Raw genomic sequence first — 20,113 nt, 5'->3', positions numbered from 1 at the left:
TATATCTTAGTTCAACCAGACCACTGACCTGATTAACAGCTCTCCTAGGGCTGGCCCTAAGGATTAGATATTTTCACGTCGCTAGGGACCAATTGGTAACCTAGCAACATGACCTGAAGCCTATTTTGTGATCTGAACCACATTATATCGAGAAATGAATTTCTAACCACCAGAAATATATTCCTCTGACTCCACATTGGCAGAGCGGGGAATCAAACTTCCGACCAATGGATCGGTAGGCAAGCACACAGCCCACTTGTCCAACAAGGAACTATACTGGAATTGCAGAACTTGTAATATTGTTTGGAACAATATCCTTTTCATGTACGCTATTTTAAAGTTTCTAACTGAACAAGATTCTTATAAATCCTTAGCTCTTGAAAAGTAATAAATTTGATTGGAGTAGGTAATCTTAATATATCATATGAGAAATGAATTTCAATTTGAAGTGTTTATCATGATCTGTCATGACATCCTGGGTTAGGAAAGACTAAATGCGGTACTGCAGGTGCACAGTCTTTGACCAGTTTTCACCTGATATATGCACGCATTGCCAAATCTCTCAGATTCCTTGCTTTTCAATCTCCAAATGTTTAACCAGATCCAGCTAGGCGGTAGAAAATTATCTTATTGTTAAGACCAAAGGTATGTAGCTATGAAAAATACAAATTGTCTTAGAAAATTTGTCATTGTATGTTCTTATCATTCTTACTAATAATAATAACTGAAAGATAAATAAATAAATAAATAAATATGCAATAAAGTTGAAAATCAATACATGCTGTATTTGGAATTTTCATTAGGATACTTTTTTCAATTTCTTGAATATTTTGGAACCTGTAAAACACCTGAGTAACTACTTTCTTGCCATTTATATTTCATGTATACAGTTAGTATTCTGTACTTGAAAAGTTACTATGCACAAGGCTGTACATTAGGTTATATTAAAATAAGACTTAAAACTGGATTCACTTGTTCCAGGTGATTAACTTATATCAGCTGATATATTAAGGAGAAATCTTTATTATTCTTTTTGAATTCCATAGCATAGCTGAAGTATATTTGATTTTATACTTAAACCTATTTTTTCAAGTTTCTATTTACTTGTGGTTCATCTTATGCAAGAATGTATTTTTAAGCATAGCGTCACCCTTTTTAGTCGTATTTTTGTGGTGTGATTGTACAATTCTTAGCTTATGTCCAAGTAACCAGACTGTTTTAGTATCTCAATATCCTAGTGGTTCTTATCTCTACAGGAGTTAAAATCCTTCTTTAGTGCTGCATTATGTACGTCACCATGGTGGTTCCTTTGTAAAAAGGGGGCCGAAGAGGGTTGTCCTATTATTCTCTATGATGACGTACTGAACATATGTCATCATAGAGGATCGATTACCTCTGTGTCTAAGTGCAATAACTTTGACAATAAACAAGTTGACAGTATGATATTTAGAACATATCTGCATAGAGAATATCATCATAGGACCAGTCCTTGGGTCATCCTATTGTCTCCTCTGTTTACTTGGAGAAGACATGTGTTAGACCTTTTCGCTACACGGTTCAACAGGTAGCTAGGGGTCTACGGTTCATGAACCCAGATCTGTTTGCTGAGGTGGAGGATTCTCCTCTGAACAGGGGATGAGGTCTCAGGATAATGATGGTGTTGCCTTTATGGCCTCGGGCGAAATGGTTTTTGGATCCATTATCTCTGCTAGTAGAAGTTCAGAGACCTACCTGCCTAACACAATCTTTTATGTCGACAAGAAGTAGCTACTTCTTTAGTGTTTCTGAGACAAGACAAACATCTTCCTGTGTCAGTCATAAAGGGTTATAGGGCTGTTGTATCTATGGTTCTCAGTTTGAATGGCTTGGATATTTCTGCTTTTTGGGAACTATTTGTGTGATTGAGAGCTTTGAGCAATCCTGTCTTAGGGAACTCAAATCTCCTAGCTTGAATTTAACTCTGGTATCCTCTAGCTCGACGAAAGCTCCTTATGAACCGTTATGACAGGCTACAGATAGAAACTTTAATCTTAAAGCAGTCTTCTTGCTGGTCCTAGCAACGGCAAAAAGAGTGGGAGAACTTCACAGTCTGTCATATTTTGTAAAACATACCGGAGATTGAAGACTTTAGGTTTTGAATTTATTCCAGAATTCATTGCTAAGGCAATCCGGGCGTTTTTTTATGACATATTTGTCTCCATTTCTTTACCTTCTATGGGAAACACTAGATAATGACCCTGATGAAGTGTTGTGTCCTGCCAGAACACTGCTTGCTTATTTAAGAAAAAAAAAAAAAAAATCTCAGAACAGCATGTTGGAGACTGTGTTAGCACAGGCTGGGGTCAAGAAAGGAGAGTCCAGGAATACAGTTTCGTTTAGGTCAAGAGAAACAATCGGGAATACTTATTCAACAGAGGCAAGAGTGTCAGATGAGTTAAAAGGCCAGAGCTCTAATTTGGCATTGAAGAAGAATATGCCCATTTGTAAAATATTGAGAGCTGTTTCATGGTAATGCCAAACCACTTTCAATTCCTTTGACTTGAGGGATGTTGCCCATAGTTCCTTGGACACATTTTTTCCTTGGGTCTGGTGGTGGCTGCTCAACAAGTTGTGTAGCTCATCCAGTGCCCCTGGCAGGTCAGTTTGTATCTTGTCTAAGATGAGGGTATGAAAGTGAAATGAATGAGATAACTGGTCTCTTTTCTTTTCAATTGTCTATCCCCTTCTTTACCTATGGGTAGTAAGAAGTGAATACCACTATAAGCTGGAACGGACAGGTACAGGTGAGTGAAGCAGCCATGCTGTTAGAGTAATCATGGGTGTAAGATACCTATCGTTAGCAAGACATTCCTCTCTTAAGCGTGGGAGAGAGTAGTGATGGTAAACCTACATAAGTAGATATTTTGGTTTGTAAATAGAACAGATAGCTTCTAATCTCCCTGTAAATGCGATGAACTATGACATTGTATAGAAACCCAGAAGTCAGAATCTATGATATTCATATATATCTTTGATTCTGAAATAATGGTAAGTTTTTCTTGAAATTCTTGAAATGTCATTTGAGTCAGAATTAGTTAGGAAAAGTCTTTATAGTATTGCTGAAAATATGCAAGTACCAGGTTTAGATATCAGACCTGTAGGATGGTTTTCCTAGTCTCTCACTATGTTCTGTGATTTCTCTACTATATGGAATAAATATTTTGGTAATAACTGTGGTTGGGGTTTTCATTACAAATTTTTTTTTCCCTAATATTAAAAGTTCTTTTCATTTCGTCTAATAGCAGATCTGCCCCTGCATCTCCATCTCACATTGGTGTGAGTGGGCTGGTAACACCTGAATCATTATCACGCGAAGGGTCCCCGGTACCAGAATATGTGGACTCGGCAACAGCATCGCCATTAAACCCTCTTAATACAGCTGCACAGTATGATATCAACACGACAAGTGCGCCACCTTCTCCACCCCAACAACATACAGGTTAGTGTGTGATGTCTTGTAGTTTGATGGGGTTTGTGACTTGAAGGATTGTAAATTTGAAAAATAAAATAACTTGACATCAAACTAAAGACTTTTAGCTTCTGCAGCTTGATATAATGCAACCAAGGATAAAAACTAGAGGTGATGCTTTGATTAGACAAGCAAGATAGTTCTTGGAAGAAGGATATAATATCCATATGCTTAATGGTGTTGTACTATTACCAAACATTTTTATATATAGAAAATTGTTTGTTCACTACATCCCCATTAATCATGAGATGCCTAAATCTCATGACAAGGAGAATTAGTGATACCTTGAAAATGTTTGTACTCATCAGTTCACTAGAAACCACAGATTGCTCTTTTCTTTCATAGAATCTTGAGATAGGGCTTAGTACCCTTGGTTTAGCCGGTTCCCATTTGTATAGTATGGCATCCTTCTTGCTTCTTATTATAGACAGGGACTCTCATCTTCTCACTAACATGGTGATTCAGGTCTTGTGATTAAGGGATGTTGTAAACAGGTGAGTTTTTATATATAAAAACATATTGCAGTACAAAACATAGCCATAAGGGTGCCATGCCCTCGTTTCAAACATTCACCCCACTTGCGTAAGCACAAAAGAATAAGGAATGAAGCTGAGCAAATGTAAAGGATACAGTCAGGAGAAAGGGGAGCATTCTTTGTTGAAGATTGTGTGAACGTAATACTTCCTACTTGAAAACATGCATCTTTTGATTAATAGTGTAAGGGTTAAAACCATGCACTTGCACAAAAATCAGGGTGAATTTTCCCATATAATGGAATGCTGTCAAAAATGATTTGTCATTTTATATGAACATTTAACTTAAGTATGGAAATAATAATTTGTTAGTTTATTTGGCAAAGCAGACTGACTGCAATAGTTTACCCTTTGGATCTATCTTACACATTTTCAGTGTAGCTTTGGTTGTGTAGTTATCCCTGTAACTAATACATACTAGCTTTTAAGCAGTACGAGTTAAAATGTTTCTTTTTTTTCTTTTAACAGGGGCTACATTGATAGCCTCAAGTGGTGTTAGTGTTCAAAACTCTCAACAGCTCATGTCTGCCTTACAAGGTAAGTTTGTTATTGTATTGTTTTAGTAATTTATAGAAATGTTTTTGTGAATTTTTATCTTATTAGTTAGTGATTAATGATAGAAATTTTTATGGATTTGTATAATGCCTTATTAGTTGTATACAGGTAGTCCCCGGGTTACGACGGTGTCGGCTTACGACGTTCCGAGGTTACGACACTTGTCAATAGACGTTATTTCCAGGGTTACAATGCATGTTCCAGGGTTATGACGCCTACAACGCTCATCTGGGAGATGAAATATGACAACAAAAATGCAAAATAATCAATATTTGAAGGGGTTTTTTTTATGAAAAAGGCCTTAAGAATGCAGTTTACATAGTTTTCAATGCACCCAAAGCATTAAAAGTAAGGTTTTCTTGGGATTTTTTATGATGTTCCAGCTTACGACGAATTTCGGCTTACGACGTGTCTCAAGAATGGAACCCCCGTCGTAACCCGGGGACCGCCTGTAGTTGTATGAATTTGTATATTGCCTTATTAGTTAGTGATAATCATTGGCAATACCTCTCTCTCTATCTGTGTAAATCTGTGTAATTGGTTTGACCATCAGGAACCTTTTTTTGAATGGTCTTTAAAATAAGACTTGAGAATTTATTAATTTTGTTAATTTCAAACTGATTTGTAATTATAAATTGCATTATATACAGAATTCAAATGGCTCTCCAGTTGCACAGTCTTGGGGCTAATCATTATTAATAGTCATGTGATTCCTTCAGTCTTTTTTTCAATAACATTTTCAGTTTTTAATTTCTTATAGTAAATTTTTTGCCAGTTGAATATTTTTATAGTTGATTTTTTGCCTATTTCACAGTAACTTTTGATTTTCAATTTTCTGTTTGTATCCTAAAGGGTTTATTATGTGAAGTTTTCAGCCCTTATTGTGAATCTATCTAAATTTAAAATTCTGTGAATTCACTGGTGCTGTGACACATTTTTATCATCTTTTGTAGTTTAGTAATGTCCCTTTGTGGTTGTTCCACTGTGCAGAATTGTTAATTCTGGATTCAGTATCACAGCATACTTCTATAGATAAGGATTGTTGTTGGAGGTGCCATTTTTGTAGGAGTATGGTATTAAGCTGAAGGAAGATTCTCTTGTTAAAAGATGTTTCAGCACCTTGGACTCCAAGGTCTCTATGAATGGGTGATCATCTTGGCTTACTCCAGCTGGTGATGTTTTAATGAGCCTTTTCCAGGTGTTTCTATCTTGTGTCGTCCCTTCGTTTTCTCCTTTGTTTGTCATGTCCTCTTGAATGCAGTCCTCCCATCTTTTAGACCTTGTCACTACCACTTACATTTTTGTTTTTTCACCTGCAACATGTTGCTGATCATACCCTCCACATCAGTTGCCTTGACTCTTGAGCTTGCTTTGGCACATCAGTGACTTGCTGATTCCCTTATGTATTCATTTCCGATCCTTTCTCTTCTCATCACTCCACATATATCTGAACATCCTCATTTTTACCATGTCTGACTTATATTTTTGTGTGTTCATTAGTATCATTGCTTCTAACCCATACAACTTGTGGTCCGTACTCTAACCTTTGCACCTGTAGTCTAATATGGACTCACCAGAGGGTATGTCTGAAACCTCTATCCAGTTATTCCATTTTGTTTGATTATTATCCTTATTACTCGCTGTTACCTATTATCAAGAGGACATCGCCCAGCTTAATCATGGTTTGCTCATTATCATTCATCCCATTTGACTTATATCTTTTCTCTCAAAACTCTAACTTTTCTTTATCTAATTTTTTCTTTACTCTGGTTTTCTGCAATAGTCAGTGTGAAGTATACAATAATGGGGCTCTTCCTTACGTTATTAGCCATTGCATTCAGTGCGGATTCAACAAGGAGGGGTTCAACTCTGACCCTGATGCAGTCAAGGTAGGAAGGTGAGTGAACTGACACCGAGGCAGAATTCATGTACTTACCAGCCAGAGGCACGTCTGAGTACAGAAGACGAAGGCTCCACACTCAAATTGTCACGAACTCGTCCAAGTGGAGAGACACGGACGTGAAGGGAAGACTGATGGATTACCAGTATGCACAGAGGAGGTCTGGCCAAGCTGCGATGGAGAGGAAGACTTCATCCCACAGGCTCCTCTGCCAGAACCACGAATGCTAACCCGAGATGGAGAAGGACAATCATGAGGGGAAGTAGGTGAAGAGCTCCTCTTGGTAGAACGACCACGGACATGCGTGGGAGAAACACGGACGTGAGAAGAAAGCTGCGAAACACTCCTGCTCGAAGAAGGCAAAATCGCAAAGTCCTTGACCCTCCAATGTCTGATGCGATGACGACGAGGCGGTGATGTAGGCGAAGAAAAAGGAGAAGGAGAAGCAACTTCTTCCCTATGAGATCTCTTAACGGCAAGAAGAGGAGAAGAGACCTTCTGTTTAGCAGTCTCCTTCAAAGCAAATGCAGAGAACTTCTCTTCCAAAACAGTCCAGCCTCTTGAAGACCGCCTGAAGCAAAGCCTTGAAGCACCTCAGTGGCGTGGTTGGTATGATGATTGCGTCCCACCTCGGTGGTTGCGAGTTCAATTCTCAGCCATTTCATTGAGGAGTGAGAGATGTGTATTTCTGGTGATGGAAGATCACTCTCGATATGGTTCAGAAGTCACTTAAAGCCGTTGGTCCTGTTGCTGAATAACCACTGGTTCCATGCGACATAAAAACACCATACAAACAAACAAACAAACAAGCAAAGCCTCGAGCAGACGATGACTCCAAATCTGAAATAAAAGAATGAGATGAGGAAGCCTAGGGAGAGGGAGCTACGTTACACATAAAATCAGCCTGTGGCACTCCCGATACTTCAGTTGACGAATCAATATAAGAAAAGGAAGGAGAGACTCAAACACCAGAATTAGCATCAAACGAAGGAGAAGGAGCAGCCAAATCTTCCTGAAGAGGTGAAGAAAATCCTTCCCAGGAAGGAAGAGTCAAAACTATGCAATGCTCCTTCTTCTTACAAAGTAATTTCCAGTGAGCCTTAGGCCAGGCATGACATTCCGGGCAAAGATTCAACACTGTACAAAAATTAGCTATACAAAAATTAGCTCTGCTTCTACTGCAAGTTTTTGCAGATCTGTAGCCATAGAAGCCAAAAATCTTGAGCACGGGAACCCTTGAACGCCTAGGCACATACGCTGATGAGGACGTGAAGACTTGGAGGAAGCCATAACCCAAAAACACACACACACACACACACACAACACACTGAAAGAACAGAACACGGGCAGTGAAAAACAACTGGCTTGCAAGGATAGCAAAGTGTAAGTGTCTACTCTCCAAGGAGGTTAGGAAAAGACTGAATGTCACAGGGTTATGTGCGGTCGCTGACCAGCTTTCACCACGTATGTGCAGGCGTTGTCAGATCTCACAGGTTCCTTGCTTACAATCTTTGATTGTAATTGGTTACCAGCTGCGCTTGGAAAAATATCCAATTGTTTAGACTGAAGGTTTGTTAGCTTATGAAAAACACACATTGATTTTAAAATTTGTCATTTTAGACTTCCCTGCCAAGCCTTCTGGACTTGAGAAACCATGGGGTATGCTTGGCACTCCTCTTGACTGATGTGGAACTAGTGAGGATCTTAACTTACTTCCAAATGACACTTCTTTCCCAGAAATCCTGAACTGGGTTTGCAATATTGTTAGGAATGTATGCCTTTCTTGATGATATCTGCAATTCGTCTCTGCTCCAGTCAGAGCATTCCTTCAAAAGTTTCTTTGGGCTGGGGGAAGCCAAGGGGGATAGTGATTATATATCAGTTTAGTCAGTATATTTATTTCTTATTTTATTTCAATTATCATGAATTTATAAATGTAACAGTGAAGTGTTGTGCAGTGGAGGAAGTGGCTACTAGTCCCTCGATTGTCCTAGATAAAGGTCACTGTCCCACTTCCCTGCAACGGGGAGAAGACATACCAGAGGTCCAAGGGAGGGCAGGGGGTTGCATACAGGTAGTCACTCCCTCAGCTGAACCTGTTGTCAGTCCCAGGTACCAACAGACAGCCGGTGGAAAGGCATCTTTCTGGATGTGTGTTACAGGAGATGACTATCTGGCCCCTCGGATCTCCTAGACTTGAAAGTCACTGTCCTGCTCCTCTGCACCAAGGAGAAGACATACTGGTAGTCGGAGGGAGTCCGAGGGGGTTGGCCCCAGTAGTTACCCCCTTGGTCAAACCTGTAGCTTTTCCTAGGTATCGGCAGACAGGCACTGAAAAGACATCTTGATTAGGAGGTTTTTTTTCCTCCATGGTCAAACTTGTCACACGTTTATAGGTTTTGACTGAACGCCGCTGGAAAGGCATATCTTTTAGTGCACAGTTGTCGTCCTATTCCAGCAGTTCCTCACCTCATAGATTGTGTTGATGGCGTGATTCTTTGGTCTCTCGACCTCTGAAGAGGTATTCTTCAGTCGATGAACCCTCGTCCCCTTGCAGTCATTCTTGTCTGACTCCTCACAGTCGATGTTTGACTCGTGACAGCTGATTTGACTCTCAGTCAATTTTCCCCCTTGGTCGAACTTGTGATGAGTTTATAGATTTTGACTGAACGCTATTGGAAAGGCATCTAGTGAATGGTGCTCACTAGTCATTGGATTCAAGATAAGTTACTTATTTTACTTTATTAGTATAAATATTTAACGCCTTGTGCTAGTGCCTAGACTTTTGAATTATTGCAAGCAACCTCTTGCTTCTGATGATAGCCAGTCCTCTCCCGGGCATTCGCAGCAATGTGTGTCAACTCAGTTGCCTTATCATAATAATCCTGATCTCTCATGATGAGCACCAGGAGGCGCTCGGATTTCTCTCTCATCAGGCATTTTTTGTCGAGCGCCAGTCCCCATCCAGGCACTCTGCGTCATCTGAGGCACCACACTCCCTTGCTCCATCTCGCTTGGCGCTTTCTATGCCTCACCTGCCACCAGCTGTTGGTAGTTTGGCACTACCTGTTGGACGCCCGATAACAGTCTCTTCATTCATCTTCGTCAACACTATGGAATCTTTCGCTAGCTACCACTTGAACAGGACATTACGAGAGTCGGGGAAGATATTCTCGGTATTGTCCTCTTAGGGAAGTTTCGATCACCGAGAACACGTACGTGTGGCAAGAAGTGGCAACTTCTTGCCAACCTTAGGCACATTCAGCTCCACTCAACACACTGGCATTCTCATGAACGAACCAGTTGTAGGAAGAGAATGCTCTGTTAGGTGGGTGAAAACCTCTTCTCTCCCTTCAGTAAGGTTTTTTTTTTTTTGCTGAGGCGAATACATTTTCCTAAGTCGTTGTAAGGTTGTCATCACCGTAAGTTCATGATCACGTGCGTTATCACCCCCTTCCACTATTTCCGAGAAGAGCAGCCAAGAACAGGCGTCGTCGTCATCCTCTTTTTTTTTTTTTTTTTTTTTTTTTTCCTTTTTTTCCCCTACTTGAGTTACACTGAGCAAGATGAGGGAATAAGAGGAACTACGGAGTATACTCCCCAGAGATCGGATGTGTGAGCCTATGTTCCTGTTTTGATCTTAGGATGGGAACAACCAGTTCGACATGAACTAGTTGTCTTTGGTGTCCTGTTATTGCTGTAGAAGCTCATGAACTAGTTGTCTTCGGTGTCCTGTCATCACGATAGAAGCTTCCCTTCTGGATAGCTTCACCTTCGCTCTCTTCATTAGAGAATGAAGGAGGTCTGGTTCCAGTCCTTATTCTTTTTCTCTTGGAAGTGAAGATGAATTAGGCTGACGCTTGATCAACAGTAGCATACGAATATTTGTATATTCGCCTATCGACATGCATCTGTTATCAGTTGCACCGTCTAAGTAAAAGCGCTGTAGTGGCGTGATCGGTATGGTCTTGGCCTGCCACCTTGGTAGCCGCGAGTTTGATTCTCGGGCATTCCATTGAGGTGTGTGAGAGGTATGTATTTCTGGTGATAGAAGTTCACTTTCGACAAGGTTTGGAAGTCGCGTAAACCAGTTGGTCCCGTTGCTGAATAACCACTGGTTCCATGCAACATAAAAACGCCATACAAACAAACAAGCTGTCCGAGTAATAGGTGCATACCTGTAAGTTAGTTCTAGTGTGTGACTGAGACGAATACGTAGTACGTTCTCTTAATTAGCCTGAAACTCGGGACATACTTTTCGGCCTCCCAAAAGTTTCCGATTTGATTTTGAGACAACTATTGGTATTGTTTTGGCAACAACACGACATGATTGGCATTATCATCAAACAAGGGGGTTTCTTTCCTTCTAGTTTTGGTTAACGTGTAGGTGCTTGAAGGTATCTGTCGTGCACTCGATAGCTCTATAAGATGAATGCATTCCAAGATGGAATGTGCTACCAGGCAACTCTGCCTATGGAGTCCAATGAGGAGCAGAGTACTGCTGTCTCACCGAATTTTTGTTTGTTGTCTTATTGTTTCTCCTCAGTCAGTGGTTAATTTCTAATTCGAATCTGCCTGTCAATGGTTAATTGGCTCCTATTTTGTGCTCCATGTTTGCCATTGCGAGAATCATCAGACAGATATGTTGCATTAGACTCCTTATCATCTTTCTGTTTACCCCATGGTACAACTGAAGTCTTGTAAGTCTTCAGCCTTGTCACAGTTGATCCGTAGGCCACTGCAATGATTCATAATGATTTTTCAGACAAACACAGTGGTTTTTTTGCATTTACTTTTTTCTTATTCATCAAGTGTTCAGTTACCAATTGTTCACCATGAATTGGAGTGAATTTTGGAAGACTTTACCTGCCCTGAAAACTCTGCTTCCAGTGTAAAGAGAAGAGTTCCTCCCAGAACCCATCTCTTCCTCTGTCTAAATGTGTTGTCTTCCATTTTATATGGACTTCGTGTTTGAGACACACTCAGTGTTGTGGAGTGTTTTTTGGCCTACTTTGATGCAAAGCTGAGGATGCAAGAACAGCCTCTACTTCCTTAGTTTTCAGACATTATTTGCTCTTTACGCCCATTCTGCCATCAAACTACCAGAGGTGTAAGCCATCTTTGCTTCTTATATTTTTTATGTATGCTTAAAAAGTAGAAATTTTCAAATACCTTGAGACCAGTTTTAGTGACTGGCATGGCATTGTGGAAGGAAGCACTGGATGTTCTCCTATTATTATCTCTTCACCTTTTCAGTAAGATGCTGAAATTGGAGAGCCAGGGGGTTACAGTGTACTTGGAGCACCCAGCACTCAGTGGGTGGCCAGGGTAGGTCTTGTTTTTTACTTTCTTTCAGTGTAGGTGTTAGTGTTTTCTGGTTTTATTTTGGTGGTGCGCCCAGGGCAAGGATGGGCACCTATCACACTTTACTATATATGCTATCCATAGGATCATTCCCTTTGCTGCAAAGTAGGAGACAATCCTTGGCCCTTTCGGTACACCACTACGAGATAAGATGAGCACCAGAGGCAGTATTCATCTGCATAGCTCTCTTAACTGATAGGAACATCATGCATTGTTTTTTTTCAATGCTAGCAAATTATATATTTCAAATTCTTTACATGACTTAATGGTCTGGAGTAGAATATGTCCATGATCCCACCTCCTTTTAGTGCGGAATCAGCCATGTAATTACTGGGTAAATGTCATAAAAAAATGATCTTTTTATAATAAGGTTTTGATATACTTACCCAGTAATTACTATATGATGGAGCCCACCTGCATCCCCTCTGATGGACATATGCATAAAACAGAATGAAGTATTTAACTAAGTCATTCCTAGTATTACCATTGGGGGATGGCACTGTATACTACCTACACTGAGCAATCCAAGTGCTACCTGCAAAATTTGAATTAGGCTGGCGCATGTGGAAACTAATAGCTAAAATAATATCATTATGTTGCATATTGTAAATTACAGAGAGGTATGGGAGAGATGAGAAAACAGCAGTAAAGGAAGAGGGAGTGGAGGGAGGGAGAGGGAAGTGAAGGGGAATAGCAGATGTTCAGTTCTGTAGATGAGTCCTGCTGACTCATACGACTTTTCTTCTAAAAGTCTCGGGTAAATGCCTTAGCTAACACCATTTGACAATGCACTGTTACCAAAAATTAGTGGGAGGTGTCTTGTAAACTGTCAAAGCACCATTTCGATCAGATAATTAGTTTGAAAGATATTTTTTTGAGAAAAATTACGACTCACGGTCTCTAAAATGGATAGTAGGAGGGTTGATGTGTATCGGTTGTATTGTAGTGACTTGTGGATCTTTTTGTGAAGCGTGAAGAATTTTTTTTGTTCGTCAAGTTGTTTGATGGATGTTTTGCGTGTGAGAAGAAAGTAAATTTTAAATCAATTTTGACATTTTTCTCTTAATTTTACATTTTTTTCAGGGAAGTACTTGATAGCTACTGCTGGAGGACCAAGTGGGACAGTAACTGGGAAGACTGGAGAAGTCAAGCAAATCCAGCTGACTAGTAGTGGCCATGCTCCAGATGGTGCTTCATTTACACAAGGCCAAGTTATTGTTCAAACTTCTGCTGACCCGAGCACTTTCACCCACACTCAGGTTATATTGCCCACTCATCTTACCAAATATGGGTGAGTATTAAGATTTAATTTGATAATTTAACTACTGTAGTACCTCGAGATACGAAAGGCTCTACTTACGGAAAACTCGAGATACGAAAGCCAATGCGAAAAATTTTACTGCTCTACATACGAAAAGTTTTCAAGATACGAAAGGTTGTTGCTGTAAAGTCCCGAGATTCGCCTGGACCACCGAGAACAATTTTAAAACTCCCACGCCGCCAACTGAGCAAACTCGCCACCATCCTCCCACTCTCCCATTGGTTCCTGATGCTAGTCACCCCATAAGGTCCTGCTCTCCTATTGGTCAGCATCTACCCTTTGTGCTTTAAGTATTCTATTGGTAAAAGGATGCTGTAAATTGAAAAACTTATTCATGAAATACATTTAATAAAAAAAAAACATTAGGTAAAGATAGAATAAAGAATAGAAATGAATGGTTATTATACTGTTTGGTAGTTTCAGTAGTTGGAGAGAGAGAATGAAAATTTATGGCTTACTGTGTAAAGTGATTGCTTGTCGATCGTTCGATACTTGTAAGTGCTGGATGTAAACAGACGTTTGGAAGCTTTTTTTGTTTGTTTGTTTATTATAGTTAATGGTTACTTAATAATTATTTGAAATGAGTACATGCAATACATTTAATAAAAAAAATTGTGAATTAGATATCATAAAATAAATCAGACTGCCAACAAATACGTATTTTTTAGAATTCTTTTGTTTTATTATTACGTTACGTATACTTATGTTTCATAATAGCTGTCAATAACTTGGTATCTCCATTAGGTAAAGATAGAATAAAGAATAGAAATGAATGGTTATTATACTGTTTGGTAGTTTCATTAGTTGAAGAGAGATACTAATGACAATTTATGGCTTACTGTGTGCTAGGAAAAATGATTGCTTGGCACTCGTTCGATACTCGTAAGACGGGTAAGAGCTGAATGTAAACAATCGATTGGAAGGTTTGTTTTTTGTTTGTTTGTGTATTATAGTTAATGATTAATTAATAATTATTTGAAATGAGTACATACTGATTATTTACACATTTTATTGGCATATTCTAAGCTTTTAGCTTCTTAGGTTTAGATGTCAGAATCATAGACTAGGCTACAGTAGCAACCGCTAACATAGGCTAGGCTTATTGCTAAGGGACGTATGCTAAAGTCCTAATATATGCAGTAAAAATGGGGTTGAACATTACATGCAGTTGAATATTACTCAAGTATGTACAGTATTTTGCCTTTTTGGAGTCATATTTCTTCCGTCGGATCGGCGTTGTAACCCTAGAACGTGTTTTAGGCCTGGAAATATAATTTACTGGGGTGTTTTTGGAGGGCTTGGAACGGATTAGCCATTTTACATATAAAATGTGTTCCAAGATACGAAAAACTCATAATACGAAGGCCGCCTTGGAATGGATTAATTTTGTATCTCGAGGTACCTCTGTAGTATATTGATTTACAGTTGCTTCACCATTATACTTAGAAATTTGACCAGGAATTGAGTGATGTCTGAAATATATTAGATAGAAATATGCTGTTTTTAGATTGAAGCATGTAGGATTTGCACAATCTTATTGAATGTGTATTTTGTTCATATACAAAACAAACCTTCGCTCTTAACATTAGGATTTACTAGCGCCAAGCTGGAAACTGGTAGAATTAAAGTTAAACTTGTGCAATCCAGGGACTATTGGCAGCTATACCAGGTCAAGGGGCATGTATACACAGAATGGCCACGGCATCATGTGACCTGCCAGTTATCTTTCTACCGCCTTTAAGATAGGACGTGTTCTCTGTCTATCTGTTTAAAGCCGGTTTTAGTTTGCCCGTTTTTATCCATTTCACTTTCATTTTTCTTATTAATTCTCTTTCTCCGAGTGTGCTCAGTGTGGGTGTGAGATCATCTTCTGTTTTGAAGACAAGACAAAGGAAATGCTCTGGAGTCAGTGGCTTTCTGTGTTCAAGATTCCTAACTTCGGTGTCAATGGATCCTCATCCAATGTGTAGTAGGTGCAGGGAAAATGTATGTACAATTACTAATCCTTGTTCTGTTTGTCGTGGTTGGTCGGTGGAACAGTGGAGGAAGTTTTATGAGAAAGGCCAGTACAAGAGAAAGGAGTCGACGCCATCTTTGGATGACCAAGCGTTGCCGGCTTCTTTTGTATCGGCAATACACCAAATTGCTCCATATGTTTCGCCACCTGCCTTTGATTTGTCCTATACCCCTTCGGTTTCTCCTAGTGGTTCGTTTTCAGAAACGCCAGGAGGGGTTTTGGGTAATTTGATGCATGATATTTACGCTCCGTTGTTCCCAGCAGGGAGGGCGGGAGCATCGCCATCTTTGTTCCAGGTGCCTGCTCCTGACTTGAACAGGATGGAAGGTACGTGGGCGGCGCTAGGCCTTCCAGGCGTACCAACCTTGGAAGGTTCGCTGTCGCATTATATGGCATCACGGTTCCAGCAGAATCCTGCAGCGCTGAATATTCCTCATCCCCTGGGCTTGCACTTTATGGGAAATAATGCCGCGGCTATGCCAACAACTTCATTGGTTACGGCGATGCAGAACGTTGGGGGAAGTTTTGGTGCAAACGCAGGGATGCCAGCAGCAGCGGCCCAGTCTCTCCCGACATGGCAGACGCGATGACATCACAACCTACTGCTTCTCAGTCTTCTTCGCTGCCTCTGGATTCAAATACGCTTTCTGACTCGGTAGTACACACTGTAATGAAGAAATTACACGATCTAGAGAAGAAAATTAATAAGAAAGACAATAAGAAAAGGCGTGATTCGTCGTCGTCTTCATCTTCTTCCTCTAGCTCGGCGTCATCGCTAAGAGAAGAGTGAATTCTTCTTCATCTTCGGGCCAGGACAGTCACATCCCAGTCAGCAAGAAAGGCAAGAAGCCAGTGGCTGGTAAGCTCAAACCTAGAGGACGAAGCCGTTTACAAGAGTCCGAATGAGCGAGTGAGTCGACGGCCGATGGGATAACGGCTGACGTGGAGTTGCCAATAGAGACTATAAAGAGTCAAAGAAAAACTACAGTGTCATTGGTGAAATCGGCGTTGGGGGCGAAAAGTGCAGCAAAGGATAGAGCACAGATACCAGTTTCGCCTGTAAGACCATTTAAAATAGGGAGAAAAAATGAAAAGGCTCCCATTAAAAGGTCGAAGAATAGCGAGTTGGCAACCTCGTCTGATACGTTGGTGGAAGGCGTTGTCTGCCTAGATGAAGGATCAAGGCTGAATTCTCTGATGGTCGTTGGAGACAATATTAATTGTCATGGAGAGGAAGTGAGCTCGGATTTGAGATAGCCTTCATCTTAGAGGTATAGGCGAGATTCTTGCTCTAGATCTGCGAGCAGAGAAGGAGTGAGGCTGTCTCGTTCTCCTGCTGACTGTTCAGGATCGAGCCGTCGGCGGTCAGCAGAGATCAAATAGACTGCGGCCATAGGGGCAGGCGGCCACAAAGCACCCGGAAGTTTGTCAGGGGATAGGAGTGAGATAGCGTCTCCTGTGGCTGAGTACAGTATGCTAGAACCGGAGGAAGGAGAGAACTAAGAGTTTCTGGCTTCATATGCTGAGGTGATTAATTTGATTCATCAATTCAATAATCTTTCGGAGAGAATGGAAACACTTGCCAATATGCTTCCTCCGGGGATTGACATGGCGTTTGGTGTGAAGAGGGATACCAAGGTGTTGTGTGAATTGCCTTGTTCAAATCATGTGGAGTCTGTTTTACAGCACATAAACGCACGGATTGCGGGAAGGGATAATTCCTTGAGATCAAATAGATCGTTTTAAGTTTAGCCCTCCTCCAGTGATGAAACGTAGAAAATATTATACGACGCCGACGGTTCCTTTACTGTCTAGACAAATTAACCCAAATGTGGTAAGGTTAAGGCCTGGATTAACCTTAGATCAAGTGAAAATGGAATGCCCTTCAATGACTTGCCAAGGGGCTGCTACGTTAGAAGCAACAGCTTCTTCTGTCTTTCAGATTGCTTCTTGGCAGGATCTTTGGTCGACAGCAGTTGCGAAGGTTGCATCTTCAGAAGTGACGAGGAAGGTAGTGGATGTATCAATGTTCATCAGATTACTACAATCAGGTGCCAAAGCAATTGGGTACTTGACAAATTTAAGTGCCAATGTTTGGGCAAATCCCTGTTAATGAGGAGGGATGCAGCTTTGGCTAGACTAAGTCACACTGTTGATTTGGATTCTCTGCTAGCAATGAGGAATTGGAATATCTTAATCGCAATTGCTGTTGCCAGAGGGCATACTAGAAGAGGCTATAGATAGAAGAAGGATGGACACTAACGATAGATTGGTACAGCGAGCAGTTAGGAAAATATCTAGCAGTCAGGCTAATCCTATGCAGGTAAGGCAGCAGCAAATACCTCGAAAGAAGCCAGTGAGGCATAACATTCCTAGTAGAGCAACAAGACCCTCTTCCCCAAAGAAGTTAACTCATAGGCCCTTTCACATTAGAAATAACAGAGGAAGGGGGATTAGGGGAAGAGGAAGGGGCTCAAGACGATAGGATAGGCGCCTCTCATCGCTCGGCCACACCAGTGGGGGGGTTGCCTGGCAAATCATTGGAAGGTGTGGCAGGAACTGGGAGCAGAGCAGTGGGTGGTGGATGTTCTCAGAGTCGGGTATTTGATTCTGTTCGAAATATCCCCACCCCCTGGCAGAACAGCCATTGCCTCACCTCGCTTATGCTCAAGAACCTCAGAAGGCTTTTATTCTGCAAGAGGAAGTGAAGATGATGATGGTAAAAGGGGCTGTGGAATAAGTATCCATTCTGTCAAAGGGTTTTACAGTAGGATTTTCCTTGTACCCAAAGCCAGCGGGGACTGGAGGACAGTAATAGACCTGTCAACTTTGAATCTGTTTAAAAGAAAAACCAGATTCAAGATGGAAACTCCAAAGACGGTTCTACAAGCAGTCAGGATCAAGGACTATGCTGACAATCGACTTGAAAGACGCATACTTTCAGATCCCAGTCCATCAGTCTTCCAGGAAATTTCTCCGCTTCAGTTTTGTAGAGAAAGTTTTCTAGTTCAAAGTTCTGTGCTTCGGATTGACAACACCTCAAGTTTTTACAAGAGTGTTCACTCTCGTGTTGACATGGGCGCATGCTCAGGGGATCAGGTTAATAAGATATCTAGACGATTGGTTGGTGATAGCAAAGTTCAGAGAGAAGATACTCAGGGACAGGGCGACCCTTCTTTGGTTTTGTCACAGCTTAGGCGTTGTGATAAATCAGGAGAAGTCCCAGTTGGATCCAAGTCAATGGTTGGTGTATCTGGGAATGGTTATAGACACAATAAAAGCCAAAGTATTTCTGTACCAAAGTATTCCCGACAGACCAGAGAGTAGGGAAATGCAAACAAGTGGTGAATGCCTTTCTGGTTTCAGCAAAATGGAGCGTTGAGGACAGAGTTAAAAGCAGCATTTTTAGCACTACAGGAATTTCGGGAGAGGGTGCAGGGGCATTCAGTGGTTTTGATGTCAGACAACACCACAGTAGTAGCTTACATAATGTTACGTTTTAAGCCCTGGCCTGAAGGGGTTCGAATACGTAAACTAAAATAGTTGAGGGAAAATGCAGAATTAATCAATTGATCTTACCTTGAACAGGATTTATAGTGTTAATTTAGTCTAGAGGAGGTCTCCAGAAAACTCAGCTAGTTACTTAACATACATTTATTTACAGGAGGCTGCTTAATAGCCTGGGAAAGTAAATGCAACTGGTCCACACGTGGGACTAATATTATCTCTCACAAGGGGATGGATAGTTGGCAAAAAATGCGGTTCACGTAAAAGCTGGCTTTCAAAATTGTTCATATGTCTTGCAGTAAAGTATCACTTGCGGGCGCGCGAAGACTTGGACACGTGACTCAGGAGATCTGGAAGAAATCCCAGATTAGACACAAAATAATCAGAGTTCTTGCACAAGTTACAGTTACTCACTTTGTCTAACACACTGGGGAGGAACTCTTAGCGTTAAATGAAATATTCAATGACTTCATTTGTCTGGGACGATCACACAAGGGAAGCATGCGGCCATGAGGCAGTGAGAGGAACAAAGGGATGTTCATTTGAGAGTTAGAAGTTTGAATTTTGAAAATGGGGAGTAAATACAACACTAGGAGGTAAGGAACTGGCAATATGACTGTTTCACAAGACGTACCTGGATGCCATGCTCAGTGGACCTTTGTAGAAATGCGGCGTCGGCTTTGTCTCAGGTCTGGGGCTCTGGGCGCGCCAGTAACGCCTTGTTAGGCCTAAAATGGAAGGCTGGTGGCTGGACATCCGTCCGAGGTCACGACTGGAGGAGACTGAGGTCGAAGGCAGGTGTGTAGCATGGGTGTTGGTGGTCAGCTTAACCCCCCAAGAGCAGGGCATCCTGGAAACAGAACATACAGCCAGCAGAGGGTTCACAGGAAAAAGGAGCTTAAGACGTAGGCCTAATAAGTACCTGGCTACCTACACACTTCCCTTTGGGATACGTCCTTAAGGCTGAGAAGTCTTTATTTCCCCCCCTTCTAACAGGAAATTCCTATCTCTGGCTGGTGTGCTTTGGGTTCCCACCTAAAATCAGCTGATATTTGGGGGAATATGGCTGCTCTTTTACAAATAAAATAGATTAAATAAATGCTGGGGAGACAAGATGGTCAATAAATGTAACAATATACAAACAAGGAGTTCTAGTGTCTTGACAGTTACATGTGATGACAGTTCAACTTCATCAGTTGGCTGTAGAGAACGTAGTAGACATCAGGGCCAGATATATTCCGGGAAAAAGAAACATAGTGGCCGACAAGTTGAGTCGGAGGGATCAGATTCTGGGAATGGAGTGGTCCTTGCACCAACAAGTAGTGGACAGAATGCTCATGTTGTGGGAAAGGCTGATCATAGACCTATTTGCAACCAGGTACAACAAAAAGTTGGGAGTGTATTGTTC

General features: G+C 41.1%; 1 protein-coding gene across 2 annotated transcripts in view; it reads left to right on the top strand.

Annotated features, from left to right (window-relative positions):
- The window catches only part of LOC135212611 (forkhead box protein K2-like), a 66,846-nt gene that overhangs the window by 27,839 nt on the left and 18,894 nt on the right, over window positions 1-20,113 (top strand). Inside the window, exons 7-9 of one of the 2 annotated variants that reach the window (XM_064246187.1) lie at window positions 3,285-3,478; window positions 4,510-4,578; window positions 12,944-13,151. In XM_064246187.1, the coding sequence (XP_064102257.1) occupies window positions 3,285-3,478; window positions 4,510-4,578; window positions 12,944-13,151 (471 nt within the window). Of the gene's footprint in view, window positions 1-3,281; window positions 3,479-4,509; window positions 4,579-12,943; window positions 13,152-20,113 lie in introns of both variants that reach the window. The other variant, XM_064246186.1, reaches the window with a different exon arrangement.

The sequence above is a fragment of the Macrobrachium nipponense genome, chromosome 41 (genome assembly GCF_015104395.2).
Source record: "Macrobrachium nipponense isolate FS-2020 chromosome 41, ASM1510439v2, whole genome shotgun sequence".
Taxonomy (NCBI): Eukaryota; Metazoa; Arthropoda; class Malacostraca; order Decapoda; family Palaemonidae; genus Macrobrachium; species Macrobrachium nipponense.
This window is presented reverse-complemented; position numbering and strand designations above follow the sequence as displayed.